Source organism: Equus caballus, chromosome 22 (assembly GCF_041296265.1).
Source record: "Equus caballus isolate H_3958 breed thoroughbred chromosome 22, TB-T2T, whole genome shotgun sequence".
Taxonomy (NCBI): domain Eukaryota; kingdom Metazoa; phylum Chordata; class Mammalia; order Perissodactyla; family Equidae; genus Equus; species Equus caballus.
In genome coordinates this window covers 29772446-29792374 of record NC_091705.1, presented here as the reverse complement: position 1 = coordinate 29792374, position 19929 = coordinate 29772446, and the positions used below count along the sequence as shown (strand labels likewise).

General features: G+C 39.6%; 1 protein-coding gene and 1 pseudogene across 14 annotated transcripts in view; both read right to left on the bottom strand.

Moving 5' to 3' along the window:
* RALGAPB (Ral GTPase activating protein non-catalytic subunit beta) overlaps window positions 1-19929 on the bottom strand; it is a 91282-nt gene that overhangs the window by 21113 nt on the left and 50240 nt on the right. For all 14 annotated transcript variants that reach the window (XM_023626551.2, XM_023626552.2, XM_070247473.1 and 11 more), the window contains 6 exons: window positions 16848-17030; window positions 15245-15396; window positions 9641-9828; window positions 6951-7057; window positions 5176-5328; window positions 2750-2959 (listed from right to left, as the gene is read on the bottom strand). In XM_023626551.2, the coding sequence (XP_023482319.1) occupies window positions 2750-2959; window positions 5176-5328; window positions 6951-7057; window positions 9641-9828; window positions 15245-15396; window positions 16848-17030 (993 nt within the window). The remainder of the gene's footprint in view (window positions 1-2749; window positions 2960-5175; window positions 5329-6950; window positions 7058-9640; window positions 9829-15244; window positions 15397-16847; window positions 17031-19929) is intronic.
* LOC102148946 (small ribosomal subunit protein uS3-like) lies at window positions 18227-19271 on the bottom strand (annotated as a pseudogene).

The following is a 19929-nucleotide window of genomic DNA, read 5'->3' as shown; positions in this document are numbered from 1 at the left end:
AGAAAAATTTCATTGACTAAAAATTCTCACTGTTAAATAGTGGTTAAGGTAGATACCCTGTGCCGCTGATTTTAACAGAGGGTCCTTCTAGTTTCTCACGGTCTGCCATTTAATGAGATCGACTTTACTGGTCCTGGTTAAGCTTTTGTTTTCTTGTTTTTTTTTTTTTTAAATCAGAATGAATATTGTTCTACTGAATACTGATATATTGTTTTATTGATTGGTCTGCTAAGAGGATCAAATTACTTTCTTAATGGCTTTATTAATATTTCTCAATAGCTAACTCGCCTTGAGTTCCTAGGATAAATCTTACTTGGTTGTGGAAGGTAATTTGCTTAACATGCTGCTGCATTGAGTTTTACTAGCATTCTCGTTAATATTTTTGTACACAAAATCAAAAATAAGATTGGTTTATAGCTTTTTTTTATGTGTGCTGTCAGGTTTAAGTTATTAGAATGAGGTGCTAAGATTCATAAACCAGGGAACTTTCTGACTTTTTCTTATGTTCTCACACAGATGAGAAAAAAGCATGAGAATTATTTTCTAGAAAACTTAAAATTCTCAACTAGCATAGATAACATGAATGGAAAATTACTATCTCAGAGACAGTGCTATTAGGGTTCTTGTCTCCCTTCAGCTTAGGGGATGTAATAATTTTCTTCCAGTATATTTTTATCTACTGCTTCTATTCTGTTCAAATTTCTCCATTAGGAATATCACTAATCATTTGTACGTTGTATCTTTGTTCCTTGTCTTCCATATTTGCCACTGTATTTCTCATTGTTTTCCTCTCTCCTCTTTTCTTCTACATTTTAAAAGAGTTTTTATGTTCATACTCCCCATCACCAACTCACTTTTCTACAACGTAAAATATCTTCCATCTATATGCTGAAATCCAAAATCAGCCAGCCATGTTCCCTGCTTTCCCAAAAAGTTAAATGACCTTTGATCAAGTAGATGCTAGGGAGTAAGGGCAGAGGACAACCTGTGCAATAAGCAACTTCTTGCCTGGCAATCTCAGTTGTGCTTTCCAAAAGAAAGAGGCCCTACTAAAATAACCAAGACAAAAAATAACAAATGTTGGAGAGGTGGTATAGAAAAAGGAACCCTCATACACTGCTGGTGGGAATGCAAACTGGTGTAGCCACTATGGAAAACAGTATGGAGATTTCTCAAAAAATTAAAAATAGAAATACCATATGACCCAGCCATCCCACTGCTGGGTATCTATCCAAAGAACTTGAAATCAACAATTCAAAGAGATTTATGCATCTCTATGTTCATCACAGCATTATCCACAATAGCCAAGATGTGGAAGGAACCTAAGTGCCCATCAAGTGATGACTGGATAAAGAAGATACGGTATATATACACAATGGAATACTCCTCAGACATAAAAAAGGATAAAATCGTCCCATTCACAACAACATGGATGGACCTCAAGGGTATTATGTTAAGTGAAATAAGCCAGATAGAGAAAGACAAACTCTATATGACTCCACTCATATGTGGAAGATAAGCAAATACATGGACAAATAGAACAGATTAGTGGTTACCAGGGGAAAGGGAGCTGGGGGGTGGGCACGAAGGGTGAAGTAGTGCACCTATAATATGAATGACAAATAATAATGTACAACTGAAATTTCACAAGGTTGTAAACTATCACAACCTCAATAAAAAAAAATCTGAGGGGAAAAAAAGAGAGAGGCCTTAGTACAAACCCCAAATCCACCACAGGGAAGCTATTTCACATTTTTGAGCCTCTGTCTCCACATCTGTAAAATAGGGATAGCACCACTTTCCTTGTAAAATTGTTTTAAGGATAATGGAATTAGGAATAATGGCAATATTCACCTTACAAGCTGGCTTACTTTGTGTTAAGTACTACACGAAGCACCTTACACAACCACAATGAGATGGATACCTTTATAATCCCCATTTTTTTTTATAGATGAGGAACTAAAACTCAGAAAAGTAGGGCAACTTGGCCAAAACCATCTAGCTGGTAAGTAGTGATGCCCGGACACAAACCTAGATAGTCTGGTCTCATCTTGGAAACTGTACAACTTCAGAAGCACCTAGGGGGCCGGGCCGGTGGCGCAGCAGTTAAGTGCACACGTTCGGCTTCAGCGGCCCGGGGTTCACCGGTTCGGATCCCAGGTAGTGGACATGGCACCGCTTGGCATGCCATGTTGTGGCAGGCGTCCCACACATAAAGTAGAGGAAGATGGGCACGGATGTGAGCTCAGGGCCAGTCTTCCTCAGCAAAAAGAGGAGGACTGGCAGTAGTTAGCTCTAGGCTAATCTTTCTCAAAAAAAAAAAGAAATGCCTGGTTCGCAAATACTTCCTCCTTTTTAAAAGTGGCATGAAAGAGCAGAGCCAACTGTAGCCCATACTTTTAGTAATAGATTTTATTAGGGGAAGATTTTAACATTCCTTTTCTAATTATCTGTAGATTTCACTTATATATCTAACAGGGTCCTACATTACCCAAGAAAATTCAGAGCTGGAGGTATTATCAAAGCAGTCTCCCCAGAAAGAACTCTGAAAGCATTCACAGGACCGACTGTCAAGGACTCGTATAGTAACCTGCAGCACCACAGAATCTCATTTACTTGCATGCAGAGCTTAAGATTTAATCAGGTTTTTCTTTCTTAATTACCTCTAGCCTCATAAAAATGTTTTAGCTATCATCAGCTGAATGTTAATTTATGAATATATATTCTCATAAAAGTTTAAGAAAGTTACCTTCAATGCTTCTAAGGACAAAAACCCAAAGTGTGAAAGGAAAAGGCGTGCTGTTTGGAATTCCTGGGCTGGAGGTGGGGGCTTACAATCCGTAATCGGATCAGGAAAACTTCTCTTCTGCAATGCTTCTTCACTTTGTTGTTCGAGGTGTATTTCATAAGCAATCTGCTGGGCCATGCCATTCCTTAATTTTTCATGTCTCTCTTCCAACTGAAATAAAGCAAATATTTCATTTTTGGTGAATTATTATAAAAGTAATAGGATTAATCTTATTTTAAAATGAAAATAAAGCTACATGCAACAAAGTAAATGAAGATAATTTTCAGTGATCGAGTTTCAATTCAATACAGAGTATGCAACCAAGCAAACATGTTTCAACATTAAAACAAACACCAAAAAAGTTCCCGTATAGCCTCAACAATCACTCCTTCATCTCCTTGCTATAAATGAAACCATCCTGTATCTGCTTCCTTTCTAGCAGGCAAGAAAGATGGAAGAGTTGTTGCTCTCACGCGCCCTTCCAGATCAGTGTCTACTTTCATCCTGCAGTGACCCCCCTCATGTTTTGGTCCATACGGATTACTCCACTACATTCTCAGAAACTCCCACTGACCCCTCCACACTTCCCTTCCGATCAATCCTAGTTAAAACTTCATCCTCTTTGGTGAGCAATGATCCTTCTAACAGCCTGGCCTCTATTTCTACAACTTCCTCAACTTTCACAACTTTGGCCATCCATGAGCACATTTTGTACCTCAGATGCGCTGTACTTTCAAGAGCTACAATTCTGAAATTCCCTTCTCTAATCACAAACCCCCTTCCTGCAGCTCTCCCATGGCTTCACTCCCCGAGCAGTGCTGTCTCTTCAGTGTGAGGCATTCAATTCCTCCCTGTATTTTCCCAGGCATTAGCTTCCTTCTGGCTTCATCTACTTCCCAACCAAGCCTAGACCCCCAAATCTAACACCTTAATACCTTCTTCTAAGCATATAAATGCCTGTGTCTTTCCTTATTCTTCCGTATTCCCACCTCTGTCAACCTCCATTCCATTCAAATTTTTTACATATGCCTCCAGATCCCAAGGACTTTTGAAGCAAGTCAGCAGAGTAAGTTAAGTAACTTCACTACAAATAATGTTACTTAACCTCAGGTGAGCTGCCTGGCAATTTTAAGACCCATTTTTGATTCAACGCTTTGTTCATTGCTAAGAACTAAGATTAAAGTTTACATAAGCTCCTTCAATTTCCCTCCTTTCTACCTTTAAATGTCTCTGAATCTTCACCTACGCTCTCCTCTCCTGTCTTACCAGAAGTATCCCTTTTCTAGACACAGTCACACAGACTCTTGACCCTACCGCCTCCAAGGCCTTACTCTATTACTTATCATTTCCCCCAGTCCATCTTACAGTGTTAGCAGATACAGACCACTCTCCACTGGTTCCTTCCTTTCAACCTCTAAGCATGTTCATACTCTTCCCATCCTTGAATTAAAAAAAAAAGAAAAGAAAAAACTAGTCTTGCTTTTCTCAGTGAGGTCATTTCCTCACACTATTATCCACTCTGTAGCCTTGCCTTTACTGCTAACAGTGTAGTTTAGATTCACTGCCTCTCACTAACCATTCACTACCCAGCCCCTTATATTCTGCCCCTCACTTTAACACTCTGGAACCTGCTATCAAAGGTCACCTACAATTTCATGACCCTTCCTCTTAGCGCCCCTTCTCCCTGATCTCACTAGCACTTAATAGTGCAGGCGGCTTCTACTCTTGCCCTTCTGCTCTCTCAGGCCCTGACGGACCTCTGTCCCCCATCTCTTAAAATTCTTCTCTCATGACCTAAGATACCAGTGACTTCATCCAATTATCTAAATTAATCTAAAGCCAAATAAATTTTTCCTGTCTTTCCAAACCTGTCCTCTTCATAACGTTCATACTTGCGTAAATGGCACCGCTATCTTCCTTCTCACTCAAACTCAAAATCTAAAGTTCTCTGGCTCTTTTCCTTCCCTCAGCAATTCGAGACTACCTGGGTCTACCTCTACAATACATTCCATATATTTAAACTTCCACTATCAGTGAGGTAGTCCTTCCTTTCCCTTGCCTGGACTGTCCTAACAGTCTCTGAATTGGTCTCCCTTTTCCAAATATCCTCCACTAGCATGTGATCATCTCACCACACTACTGAGATTACCATAGACCAGCCGAGACAGCTCAGCGACACCTCTCTCTAAGAGACACGTAATTACTTTCAATCAGCCACAATCTATACTTGCCTTACTACATGGTAACCTCTCAGATAACAGAGATCCAGGTCATCTTATGAATCGCTTTTAATAACACTAAAAGAAAGGCAGTGTCTTGCCCATGGAAGTTGTTTAAGAATGTTTTTAGTCATTCCCTTAACAAGAGCTAACAATAATTTTTCTTACTTCCTCAGTGACGATTTCATGCAAATCTGGAATGCTTAGATCTGCTTTCACAAAAGGAATCTTATCCACTTCTTCTGGAAATGGTCGATGTTTCACAGTATATTTAAATCCAACATCATTTTTAGGAACTGGACGAGGTTCAGGCACAAAAAGCTGTTAAAATAAAACAAATAACATTATATTTATTACTCCTAGTGTCATCTATAACAACCACGTATTTCCCTGGTCTCTTAGACGCCTGTGTTTCCCCAGGATTACATAACACAGAAACTCAGTAAGAATCTGAAGATACTACTGCTAACAGTAAAGGTAAACAGTCTAGTGTATTCTATTTTATTATTAGAAAAATGTTCTTTTCCAGAAAACTTATTCTAGATTTTGTGACTGATAAATGGGGTTGTGAATCCCAGTACTCCAGGCCTGAATCTTCCATATTAATGGGAAGCCAACAGATAAGGCATTTCAGAGCTTAAGCCTCAAACTCCCTTCTTTCCCAAGTGCTCTCAAATCATTCCATATAATGAAGCACAAGTTTAGGCACACTGGGCATCTCTAGACAGTGAGTTTAATTAGAACCGTAGCTGGCTTAATTGAAAGAATATGGGCACAGAATCTAAGTCTTCATGGCTCCAAATCCCTGCTCTAATATATATTAGTTGTGTGGCCTCCGTTTTCACATGTGAAAAATGGAAAAAAACCCAACACAAGATTGTTGTAAGGATTAAATAAAATACATACGAAACATACTAAACCACCACCAAGTTCTAGTTCCTTTCCTGATCTCCTTCCTCCTCAGTCTTTGATGCTAACTTAGTGGCTTACAGTGCTGCTGACAGAATATGATGTGCATGATGCCACCAAGAGAAAATAGAAGTGTGCTCCTCATAGCGTAATAAACATATCTCATCTAACAGAGACATCTAGGATTTTAAGTGATTTTAGACACACGCTCCAATTTTGCAGGTGTCTCTTAAATGCTGGTAAAATTTTATTGGCAGGTTTTAAAGATTTTTAGTAACCTAAGTAAAAGCTTACTATGTGATAAGTGAAAACAGCAGTATACAAATATGACTCAAATTCTATTTAAGTGTTATTGTGTATAGAAAGGAAAGACTGGAAAGAAATCCACTAAAATATTAACAGTGCGATCTACTTTTGGAGATTGAGAAAACAGGTGATTTAAAATTTCTTCATTATTTGAATTTTCCCACTTTCTCCCATGAGGAAATTTTATTCACATAATTACAAATGTTATAAAGTAAATAAACTATGCCAAAACAAAAGAAGATTTTATTAAATTATACAGCACATTAAAAAATTACAGAGACTATTACCAATTATACAAGAATAAATCATATGAAACAATTTGAAACTAAGTCCTATTGCCAGAGTCATCAAAGGTCCAGCCAAGTTTTTTTTCACATATGGCATGTATCTGAGTTTTATTATATTTAACATTGCATGAAAAAAATTGGGCCCACTGTTCAGAACAGTAGTTCTCAATCATAAGTGGATGTCAGAATTACCTAGGAAGCTCTTTGAAAATACACCTGCCTTGAACATGTCTTTAAAGAGTAATTCAGTGGATCTGAAATTCTAAGCTTCTAAGATAATACTGATGTGAACCCACTGACTGAGGATCTGGCTAGGACCAAAAATATTTATTTTATCTGTGATTTTTGTTGGAATGTTATTTAACTTTTAAATCATAACACACACATGCACACACAATCACATTCACTCCCAGTCACTTCTCTGTAGCTTCTGATGGATACCTTCTGATTTGCTTTTGCTCCTCTGGGTAAAAGGCAAAGTTGTTGTGCCCAAGCAAGTCTTCCAGACATTCCCCGGACCAGCACAGTGACAGAGGGGAAAAAATCATCTAGAATAAAATGTTGGTGTAAAAGTTTTTATTTCAGACAACCACTGCTCAAAAATACACCTATTGTCAACTGGAGAGCCTCTAATAATCAAAGCCCTAGCACAGTGTCATCCTTTGTGTACCACCTCTGTGGTTTCTGCCATACCCATGTACAATAAGAACTATTATCTTACTTTCTATCAACCACTTTCTTTACTTTTTTTTGAAACAAATTTATTTTAAAAGGAAATTGTATATCTCTACTTTAAATGAGAAACCATGAACTTTGGTGTGCTAATTATCTATTTTTTAAACACATGTTTAAAAGCACATAATGTTCACTAACATATTGGCTAACATCATCTCACAGACCTCCAGTGGTACACATAAACATTTTTGGGAAACACTGTCCTGGCAAATACTGTTGGAAACGACCTAAGCACAGGAAGACAGCCTGGGTGCTGGCAGGGCTAATGTTACATTCACCCATGCCTTTCGGTACCTGCTGTCCACCACAGGATGGCACTGTTCCATCCCAGCAGAAGTTCAGGGGCAGGAAGAAGGGACGTAAAGAACTCAGGATGTACTTCCCGAGTGACCCAGATCCTTCTTATTCCCTTTCGTCTCTGGTGTGGGAGTTGAACTTGCTCAAATGTCTCTCCCTCACTTCCTCTGTTATTAGCCATACAATGAACTATTAAAATGTCCTTGTGAATCCACAAATTCCAATTGTTTATCTTTTTGGTAGACTTCCAATGCAATAAAATTACTTGGAATGAGAGTAGGGGAGTCCTAAAAATCTGGAAAAGGGTTAACACTTACCCCGGGAAACCCGGAGGGGATACTGGAATTTTACAGACTCCTTAGCAGGTGGCTTGGGAGTAGGAGGCCAGAAGAATCATGAATAATAGGTACAAGCCAGGAAAGAAAGTCAAGCAAGCCCTACGTCTGGGGTAGAGGAGGAAGAGGTGCCTGCAGGAAAGACGGGACCACCACGTTGGAGTTGGGCAATAATAAAAGGCCCCATCTATTTCATAGTAAAGTCATTGTATTTTACCAAAACATAATGGAAACCTGTGATGGTATTCATTCATCCCTGAACTACGAGGAAATGTCTCACTTTCATTCTGTGAATTTATAAGACCCTACTCATATATGCTCAAAATAATTTGCATGGGACTCTAATACCCTGTTCACCTTTGCAAAGGTAAGAAGGCAAGTCTTTAAATAATGAGGAAAATCCTATCACTGTGCTGCAAAGATAACAGAAAATTTGGATTCTAGTCCCTTCACACTGTATACTTCTCAAGTGACTCTGGACAAGTCACATACCTTCTCTGAGCCTCAGTTTCTTCACCTGTAAATGAGGGAATTGTATACTAGGTGGTTCCCTAAGGTCCCTTTATGTCCTCCCACAGATTCTGTAATCTTCACCTTCCTTCACCTTCCCAGCAGTAAGGATCTCTCTAAGAACATGCTTCCTTTACAAACTGGCTGATTCCAATCACCATCAGGAAAAAGTGTACTGTGAGTAGTCTGGGTTACAGTGGTAATCACATGCCTTGAGATGGTCTATAACTGGGGGAAAGGAGAGGAGGAAAATGGTACACATTGTGTCAATGGAAAATCACTGAAGGGTTTTCAGGAGGGCACTGGCATGATCAGATCTGTATCTGAAGATGAATACTATAGTGGCAGCAAGTAGGATGGAGGTAAGGGTAAACAAATTTTGGAACTGGAAGGTGCGGGGAGAGGGGATCAGATTATGTAGGAAGCAACTGCAATAACCTAGGTGAGAAATAATAAGGTCCTGGGGCTGGCCTGGTGGCATAGCGGTTAAGTTCGCATGCTCCGCGCTTTGGTGACCTAGGGTTCGCCAGTTCAAATCCTAGGTGTGGACATATGGACCGCTTATCAAGCCATGCTGTGGTAGGTGTCCCACATATGAAGTAGAGGAAATGGGCACGGATGTTAGCTCAGGGCCAGTCTTCCTCAGCAAAAGGAGGATTGGCGGCAGTTAGCTCAGGGCTAATCTTCCTCAAAAAAAAAAAAGAAGAAGAAGAAATAACAAGGCCTTGCATTTGGATGTATAGGAAGGGATACAGAGGAAAGGAAAGATATAGTAGTCACCAGGAAGACGGAAACTTGGAAACCAATTACTTAAGGGAGAAAACAGAGGGGAGCAGGCAAATATGACTCCTCAAATTTCCAACCTGTTTGGGTGGCACCAATAACTGAAAGAGAACAACAGGGGGTGAGGGGCAAGATCTGAAGTTCAAGAGGGAAGGAAGAGTGACAATAATTTTTATACCCAGTAAACCACAGAAAATATCCCACTAAAATAAACTTCTTATAAAACTAGAGTTCTTCTCCAATATTTCAGACACACATAAAGAGCCTCTAAAACAGTCTATTTAATATGTATATTCCATTTTCTGACCCTCTATTTTTTAGTCGCTATTATCCCACAGCTAGAAGTCTTTTTGACAAATGCAAAATTACTTAGAACTTGCAGTCTTTCCTTCCCTGATCTTGGGAACAGCTTGCTGGAACCGATGAACATGTGATTTAGAAGAGGAGAAGGCCCAAAGTGCTGAAACTTACTCTGTTCATTTCCAAGAGGTTGCTCCAGCATTGCCAGGATGACACTGTTATCCAGGACAAAGTACCGGAAACTATGCTTGTTTATGGTTGGCAGCCTGGAGTATTTAATCAAAGTGGTCTCATTCACCAGACTACAAGGAGAGGCAGGACCACTGGGAGAAGGAAACGCGCCAAGCAACTGCATTATACTATGGAGAATGGAAAAGATAACAGTTAATGCCCAAAGGAAATCTTAAGTTTACCTCATGCATCAATGTGTCTTTCTGCTATTTTGAATTTTAATTGACCACAGCCACACTTCTACTTCGCAGGTCAGATTTACTCCCTGTAGTAGATGCTGTGGTGAGCTATCCAGATTTGCCCTTCCAAGACTGATTCATTCCCCTAGATGCAAACAGATGGCGGTCCCAGCTTTCAGCTGAGTCCGTCTCCAGGACTTGCCCTCGGTGACAAGAACCACCTCAGCCAAGATCACAGCTTTCCCCTGAGAGAGCCAGCATCCAGTGAATTGTTGATGCAGGGGTATTAAGTCCCAGCCCCCTTGCCCCAACTTGAGAGAACTCTGAAGAGTCAACCCAGCTCCATAGCTCTTGGTTGCAACTGCATCACAGTTTAGTTCTTCCCTCTGCTCAATCCCACATCCTTCATTTCCCCCATAGGGACTGATCCCGAGAGCACTTTCCAATAAACTCCTTGCAAGCAAATCTCTCTCTCAGAGTCTACTACCCAGGGAAGCTGACTAACCACACTTTCAAATCATGAAGCTGCTAAGGATATATTTAAAACTTTTGTGTGCTTCAGGTTTCAGAAGTATGCTAGCCAAAGCATTCTAGACCTAGAAAAGGACCCAAAGATCAGCCAAACCCCTTCAATTTTTCAGATGAGGAAACTCAGGCTCAGAAGAGATAAGTGATCATTTAGAGACTGGAAACCAGGGCCTCCTGCCTTCTCACTGTGTGGCCATGAGTGGACAGCCTCATTTTACACATAAGGAACTTGATGCAGTAATAGTTACATCTCACAGAAATGTAGTAATTATTAAATGAGAATATACAGGCAAAAAAATGCTTTGTAAACAGGAATTCAACTGATCAAGACTTAACATTCAGAAATGTTTATATCCATAGATATTTCCACACATTCACTGAATAATAACATATACAGCACTTACCATGTCCCAGGCACTGATCTAAGCACTTTTCACACACTATTTTATTTAGTTATTATAACAACCCTATCATAACAACCCAAGTGCCATTATTATTCCCATTTTACAATGAAGAAACTAAAGCACAGAGAGAATTATCTAGTAATGAAAACATAAAGATTTTATCTTGTGGTTCTAATATCACCTGACCCTTCATATGCAACTCATTTGGAAAACTAATATTCCCAACACCACTTTGATGATCTCAATCCTGAGCTTCAGTGGCCTCTTTCTCTTTCATTCTAATGCTTGAACCCAAACATCTCTGATAATGGACAGCAACAACGCTCAACAGATATTTTCCTTCCATTCTGTCGCCTCCTAGGAGGAGGATTATCTAAGAATTTCATGGACCAGGAGAATCTGATGATTAGCTCAGGCCTAAGGATTTGTGGAAAATAGGCAAAATACCAGGAGACCAGCAATGGGAAAACGTGGCTTTGGTTTTCTAAAATGGGACAGAGATGAATGCCCCAAAGCATATAGACCACGTGAGCATGTTGTGTTCCATGCAAGATTCTAAGACATTACCAAATAGGTTGCTAGCAAGGGAATAGGTCACTATGATCAAATCACAGCAGCCTAACCACATTTTCTCTTCTTGATAGTGACTACACTGGAAAGGCAGAGAAATAGTTCTGAAATCAACACACGCAAGTATGTGACAGTGTACCCATTATAAACTTGTAGACAAGATTTAAAATTCACTGTGAACCTGAAGGGAGTCTACCTCTGTTCAATATATATATATATATATTTTGGTGAGGAAGATTGGCCCTGAGCTAACATCTGTGTCATCAGTCTTCCTCTATTTTGTATGTGGGATGCCGCCACAGCATGGCTTGATGAGCAGCGTGCACCTAGGATCCAAACCCACGAACCCCAGGCTGCTAAAGCGGAGGGCACGAACTTAACCACTATGCCACTGGGCCCACCCCTCTATTCAATATTTTTATCAGTATCTTTGATTAGGACATACAGGACAGGTTCATTAAATCTTCAGTTGACTGAAAGTTGAGCTACAGAGTTAATCTATCAGAGTAAGAGTTGGGATTCTAAAAAATCTTAAAAGACTAAAAATAATGAGGTAAATCTTACATAAAGAGATTCCAGATTTAAATGTAAAGTTCTGTAAATTATATCCAAATACTCCCAAACAAATAAGTAAGGATGAGAAAGACAGACGGAAGGTAAATGTGTGAAAGAAGACTCAAAAGATTTTAGTTGACTTAACGCAAATCACAGGTTCTCAAAAACCCAATGCAGTCTCCAATACATTTTAATGAAAATGCAATATTCTAGAGTTTAAAGGTCATCGGACCCCATCTACTAGCATATTATACTCAGTAAATGACCTTTAAGAGGTACATAGTCAAACCTATGCCCATTGGGAGGAGAATGACCAGGATGATAAAGGTACTTGAATCCCGTCATACGAAAAACAGCTGAAGGTACTGGCAGAAATGACTCAGAGAGAACATGAGCATTGTCTTTAGACATTGCTACTGCTTGGATTTCACTACCAAAAGTTTGAATCAGGACCAACAGGTAAAAGTTAAAGTGGGACAGATTTTAGCTCAATGTAAACATCAAGTTTTTAACAATTAAAATGAAATGGGCAACCTTGGGGGTTAGAGTATCCCAAAATTAGAGAGTAAACAACTTGGTAAACATGTCTTAAAGGCAACTTAAGCAGAAGGGCTGCCGAAATGACTCCCCAACATTCTAATTCTGAACTTATATTTATATATATATTTACTTTTATAAATATATTTATAGTTATATATGTATATATATATATACATATATATATATATATATATATATATAAAAAGGGAAAAAACCCAACCAGCCAATCTGCACTCCATAATTGTCTACTGTACGCTCAGCACTGTTTGGGGTGTGAAGAGGGAAACATGCCTCTCTCCAGGTTGAGGGGACAACACTAGCACATACCGAATATAATCAGGTATGATCATGACAGTATAGAATGCCATGCTCTGCGGTAGGGTCAGACTGAACGAGCATAGAGGGGCAGAAAAGAGTCATCATTCAGAAGCAGAATAACCAAAGAAGGTCCCACAGAGGTAGCTAGATTTGATATATACACTGAACAGTGGAGGATGTGGCTGAGGGGGAAGAGGGAAGTCCTGAAACCCAGGGGAGGTACATAGACAGGTATGAGCATGCCCAGTTCACAACCACAAGTGGCCTGCCAGGCCTGACTATGGCAGAAGGGATGTGCTGGGAAAGATGAGACAGTTCGAGTGGGGACAGAATAAGGAGGGCCTTGAAAACAAGACAAAGAAGTTCACACAACATGGCAGGAAACAGAGATCTATTCAGTTTTCAATTCAACTCAAGCAGTGGAATTAAAATAGTGCCTACGGATAACGAGTTGAGCAATAGAACGCAAGATGAACAACCAGAAAGGTAAAGAAACTGAAAACAGGGAAATCAGGAAAGAAGTGACAAGGGTCTGGAGTAAGATACTATCTGAGGTGAGAGGGGTTGGAGGAAATACTTTCAAAAGTCAAGTCCACTGGGCTCAGTCACTGGCTTCATGTAGGGAACGACAGATAAAGCAGAAATAAATTAAAAAAAAAACCCAAAGTTCTATGTTTGTATAACTGGAAAACAGCAGTGATACTGACACAAAGCTCTAATTGTGAGGGAACAAAGAAATTTGGTTTTGGACATGTTTCATGATAACAGTACTCTTCACAGGGCACTGTTCAAGACGGTAAACTGGAGATACCCTTTGTGGATTTACCAGCAGGGAGGAGACAGATGAGCCATCTAGGTAACTACTGGCTAGGTTTGGGGTAAGCATCCCAGGGCTCTCTACTCATTCTGAGTACATATCCAATCCTCACTGCCAATTATACTCCGATAGGAATATCCCATCCAGGGTAGGATGAAGCCAACTTATTTCTGTATAATGCAGACTTCCTAGTAAGAAATGTCCTGCCCCTTTCTCTCCATATCCTTCTTAATCTTCAAAGTACACATCAAGTCTTAGTTCTTTTATAATTCTTTTGAGTCTACTCCTGCCCACACATGGTCTTCTCTCTGAACTTTTATTATTTCTAGTACTCATTCACATTTTTCCTTACTTTTTAGCTATTAGCCAAACCTCCACAAAGTCACCAAAACCCCGCATTAGCATAGTGAGCAGGACTAAACTAAAGCAAGTATGCTTCTAAAATTTGACTGGATGACCTTAAGCCCATGAGGAACAGAAATAAATCCAACTTTATGGTGCACACCCTAAGTTATCAACAGACCACTGAACTCACAAAAGATTCTGGGATCTTGGTAAGGGCTGATTTACACGCAAATCTTCAAGCAATCTTGCCTGCTACTTTACTTAAAAAGACCACGATGAGCCAACCCAGAAAGACCTGACACTTCTTCCTGCTTTTATGTTTTTCCAGGTTTTCATCACATTTATCCCTTCATAAGCCCCATCTTTCCATCTGAATTGATTCTACCTAATCTTCTCCATTTACCTCTTCCTTTCAGTCCATAAATGTGCCTAAACTGCCTTCCTTCACTCCTTCTACTCTTCTCACAAACTCTCTCAGCTCTCTTGGGTACTTTTTCAAGGTATCAACCCGTCTCCGTCCCTTCGCTAACAAAATGCTTGAAACAGGAATCTTCTCTTGCTGCCTTAACCACTCAGTAATCTGGCTAACAGCTCAAACTTTACCTATCCTCTAAGAGGCAAGGCCAATGTCATTTTCCCTAGGAATCTTACTTTGATTTTCCCTTATCTGGAAGCATTCATTTCCTCCTTCCAACTCTCCAGCATTTTATTTCTATCTCTTCTCTTAGAGCACGTCTTTTCCACCTAATATTACAGTTATTTGCGTTCATATCTTATCTTCCCTATTGAATAAGAAGTTCTTTGAGGGTGGTGATTGAATCTGATTTATCTTTATGATCCTATTTCCAGTATAAGAAGGATTTCATAAATCTTGGCTGAATGAACCTGTAACATGTAATATAAAATAGCGTAGCAAAGAATATAGACCATTGACCTAGAGCACAGGAAACCTGATAGTGTGACTACAGACAGATCCCGTCTCTGGACTTAGTCATCAAAGTGAAAGGGTGGAGTAAGTCTATCCAAGATCCGTTGTAGTTCTAATATGATGACTTGAATTAACATCAACCACCGTGAAAAAACAAGAACCAAACTCTCAGCCCCAAGTTCCTGGTTTCTTTTGGTCCAAAAAACAAGACATTTTCTTTTCCATTTTATTTCTGGAGAAAAAGTATCCTCAAAGGGTTGTGTCACTTAATGTTAACAATCGGGGATGAGACGAAACAACAAGGATCACAGGTAGCCCATCTAATTCCTAGGCACAATCCCTGTGCAGTCACTTTCATACCATGTTAGGGTGGCTTCGGCAGCATCCTTTACCCTCATAGATGCAGGGTTTGGCTCCTTATCTCCTTTGTACTTGACCTCTTGCTCACTGTTCTTGGACTTACTTCCTGAAATACCCAGTTCCACAATCTCCAGTACTTCCTTAAGACAGTCCTAGATGCAGGAAAGGCAGATCAGTTTTTGTAATACACTTAGAAGAGGAGAAGAATATACACCAAAATGCTAATAATGGTTCTGTTTTGGTGATGGGGCTCTAGTTTCTCATCTTCTTTAACAGGTATATGTTAATTTCATAATGATATAATAAACTTTGCCTCCCCCAATTTCTCTTTAAAACTAGTGTTCAGAGAGTTAGATAATAATGATAAATTCAATTCAATTTTATCAGTCACAATTCTTTAAAATTACCATGTACTGTAAATCATGAAAGCCCAAGAGAAAGAGATGTAACAGAAATTCACTTAAACCTGGATGGTTTAAAACATATTAGATTATCCAAAGGGAAGTTCATCAGTTATTGACATTTTTAAGCAATTTCTGGTACCATAACTTTAGAAGCCATAATGAAAATGACTAAGACTTAATTGACAGCATTATTTTTAAAACTATAAAGCTCTCTACAAATATCTAATGAGCCTGATATCTTGTCTTCTTTTTTTTTAATTATTTTTTTATTGAGTTATTGATAGGTTACAATCTTGTGAAATTTCAATTGTACATTAATGTTTGTCAGTCATGTTGTAGGTGCACCACTTCACCCTTTGTGCCCACCCCCCACCCCACCTTTCCCCTGGTATCCACTAAAATGTTCTTGGTCCATAGTTTTAAATTCCTCACTGATATCTTGTCTTTTATTTACACTGTGAATTCTTTATAACTGCCTGCCTCCCCATAAGAAAGGTATTACATGGAACAATGCCAGGGAAAGCAGCCTAGGTATCTGTGTCTACATGAAGATGGAGAAATGTGTGTGATATGAAATTTCTTAGATACAAGCAATCTTTACAGACAAGCTGTGCTCTAGGTTTGCAGCCTGGCTATCAACTGCCCCCCCTTTTTTTCCCCCCTTTTTCTCCCCAAAGCCCCCCGGTACATAGTTGTATATTCTTAGTTTTGCGTCCTTCTAGTTGTGGCATGTGGGATGCCGCCCCAGCATGGCTTGATGAGCAGTGCCATGTCCGCACCCAAGATTCGAACCAGCGAAACCCTGGGCCACTGCAGTGGAGTGCGCGAACTTAACCACTGGGCCATGGGGCCAGCCCCTCAAGTGCCCTTCTTGGTGTGATGAAGGATGACCAAAGTGCCTACTGGCCACCTCAAGGCTACCATCCTTTCAAGAAAGAACACTCTTGATAGTTCAGATAAATTAGTCGAGACCTCATCTTTCAAAAGAACTTCTCTATGACTTAATTTGCAAACGAATATAAGCACAATGACCGTTTTTAAGTTGTGCTCAAAACGACAAGTGTTCTACAGAAATATAACAAGCATGTTGGGTATAAAGTATGCAGTATTGTATTTAAATTTAGATATTCTCTTTTAAAAGACATTTCCCAGTATACATTTTTGTTTCTATTTACTGTTTAAAGATCTAGTAAACTAACCTTTTCATCAAGCATATCAGGGTGCTCTGTAAGCCAGACACAGAGACACTGAAAAGCGGCCACTATCATGGAGTGCAGATCCCGGGAGTGAAAAGGAGCTGGCCGACTACACTGGTACACAATATAGCTGCATATGGAACTGATGGCTCGCTTCCGGTCTCCTGAGTCAACCATCACCTTCACCTAAGCATATTCATATGGGGAACATAGTTAGCTGGGAAACAGTGTACCAATTTCAAAGCATCTGTACTGAAGCCCAGCCTTTCTGAGAATGTGACACACCACTGGAAGCCTTGCTTTTTAAAATATTATTTATATAGAGGAACAGAATATTTCAGATGTACTATCATACAATACTCTATAAAAATAGAGGACATTTTTCAAACACTAAAGCAGTATTTCCTTTCAGCATACTTTTTCATGCCCTAAAACCTAAACTCTTGGGGTGTACCTACTCATTACTGCCAGAGATCAAAAGAACAGCTGGCAATAGAACATGTACACATTTTTTAAGCCCCCTAACACAACCTCGCAGTAATACTCTATGGGCTACAAACCTCTGTGCAGATGCTTAGAGGTATAACTAACATACAGTAAACTACAGGTATTTAAAGTGCACAATTTGATAATCTGGGCATAAATATACACCTGTAAACTATCACAATTAAGATAGTAGACATATGCATCACCTCCCAAAATCTCCTCATGCACCTTTGTAATCCTTCCTTCCACTCCTTTTTGCCCCCTCCCTACATTACTGCTGGTCTGCTTTCTGTCACTATAGGTTAACTTCCATTTTCTAAAGTTTTATATAAATAAAATCATATGGCATTGTACTCCTTTTTTGCAGTGGGAGAGAGGGGTCTGGGTTCTTTTACTCAGCATAACTATTTTGAGATTTATCCACATTCTTGTGTGTATCAATTGTGCTTTCTTTTTTATTGCTGAGAAATATTCCATTGTATGGATATACTACAATTTATTTATCCAGTCACCTGCTGATAGACATTTGCGTTGTTTCAAGCTTCTGGATATCACAAATAAAGCTACTACGGACATTCACGTACAAGTCTTTATATGGATATATGCTCTTATCTCCTAGGAGCATAATGATTGGGCCATAGGATAGATGTATGTTTAACTTTTTAAGGAACTGCCAAGCTGTTTTCTAAAATGGTTGCAGCATTTAACATTCCCTTCACCAGTGTGTGAGAGTTCCAGTTCTTCCACATGCTCACCAATATTTGGTATAGTTGGTCTTTAAATTTTAGTCATCCTAATAGGTATGGAGTGGTATTTCACTGTGGTTTTAACTGCCTTTCCCTAATAACTAATGATATAGGGCATCTTTTGATGTGCTTATTTGCCATTTGTATATCTTTTTGGTAAAGGGTCCAACTTTTTTGCCCATTTTTAAACTGGGTTGTTATATTATTGAGGTCTTTTGTTATTATTGTATTGCCTTTTTAAAAGATTTTATTAAAGGTCTTTACAAAGCAACATCCAGACTCTAGATTCAGTTGCCAAGAAGACCCTGTTACGCAGCAGAGACTGGCTAGCGCATGGCAGGCAGCTCTGGCTTCCTAACCTGTTGTCCTTGAGATGGAGATGGTGGATAGCATCTCATCTTTAGAGTCCACAATGCTCCTATGGTCAAGTAGGGACTTCTTAGGGCCATTCTTAACACTTGGGTCCCAGGACAGCATCATCTTCACTTTGACACCCAGCATATGCGATCTGAGCAGCACGTGGTGCAGAGTAGTATCAATATAGTAGTTAATAGAGTCCCTAGTGTGGCTCATCACACCATCCACAAACTTCATGGACTCAGCGCCGTCCTTGTAGTTTCCCTGACACCATGACCTTGTAGCCCTTGGCCCCACTCTCCATGATGAACTGCAGCACCCCATACCAGGCTCTCCACACAGCAAGCCCTCCTAGGAGTTTGTAATGCAGAGACTCTGTCTGGGCAATGGCACACAGACCTATTGTGGCCACCTTTTCAGCATGCAGCTCTACACAGCACCCAGGGGAGCCGATCTTCTGACCTTCATTGGCCAACTCCCAGATCCACTGGTCCTTCTCACCAAGAACATTCTGCATCGTGGAAGCCAAGGTAATGATTTCTGTCCTGGTTGGTAAAATTCAGACTTCATCTCCAGGGTAGCCATCTTCAACAAGTCTCTGAGCGAGTAACTCATTCAGTTTAGCTCTGAAAATGCCATCACCAACAAACTTCCCCTTCTTGGAAATCTGCACCACCATACTACTGTTGCACATTGCCAAAAGGAAAGGTTATTATTGAGTTTTGAGTTCTTTATATAATCTGGATACAAGTCCTTCATCAAATATGTGGTTTGTAAAGATTTTCTCCCAATCTGTGACTTGTCATCTCATTCTCTTAACAGTGTTTTTCAAAGGAGAGTAGTTTTTAATTTCAATGAAGTGCAATTTAATAGTTTATTCTTCTATGCTGTAATATCAAAGAAATCTTTGTATAACCCAAATCTTTGTACAACCAACAAAGGTTTTCTTCCATGTTTTCTTCTAGAAGTTTTAGGGTTTAGATTTTACATTTAGGTCTACAATCCATTTGGGGTTAATTTTTGTACATCGTGCAAGTTATGAGTCAAAGTTTTCTTTTTTTTGTATGCAAGTAACTGATTGTTCCAGCACCATTTGTTGAAAAGACTATCCTTTCTCCTTGGAACTACCATTGCACCTTTGTCAAAAGCAGATGTCCACATATGTGTGGATTTCTGGACTCCCTATACTATTTTATTGATCTGTACAAACTTACTCCAATACCAGACTGTTTTGATTACTGTAGTTTTATAATAAGTCTTGAAATCAGGTGGTGTTAGCCCTTTATCTGAAGGGCTGGAGCAGCACTCTATCTAGGGCTAATTATTCCTTAATACTGAGAGTATACTGAAGGTCACAGGAAACAGTACCTTGTGCTCAAAGACAGTGTGGTCCTGCATGTCTCATGAAGGGCTGTTCTTACTTTCTGCATCAGTAGCTGCTCCTCACATAATGATGGCCATTACATCTATTCCTGACAATCTCTGAGGTAAGCTTA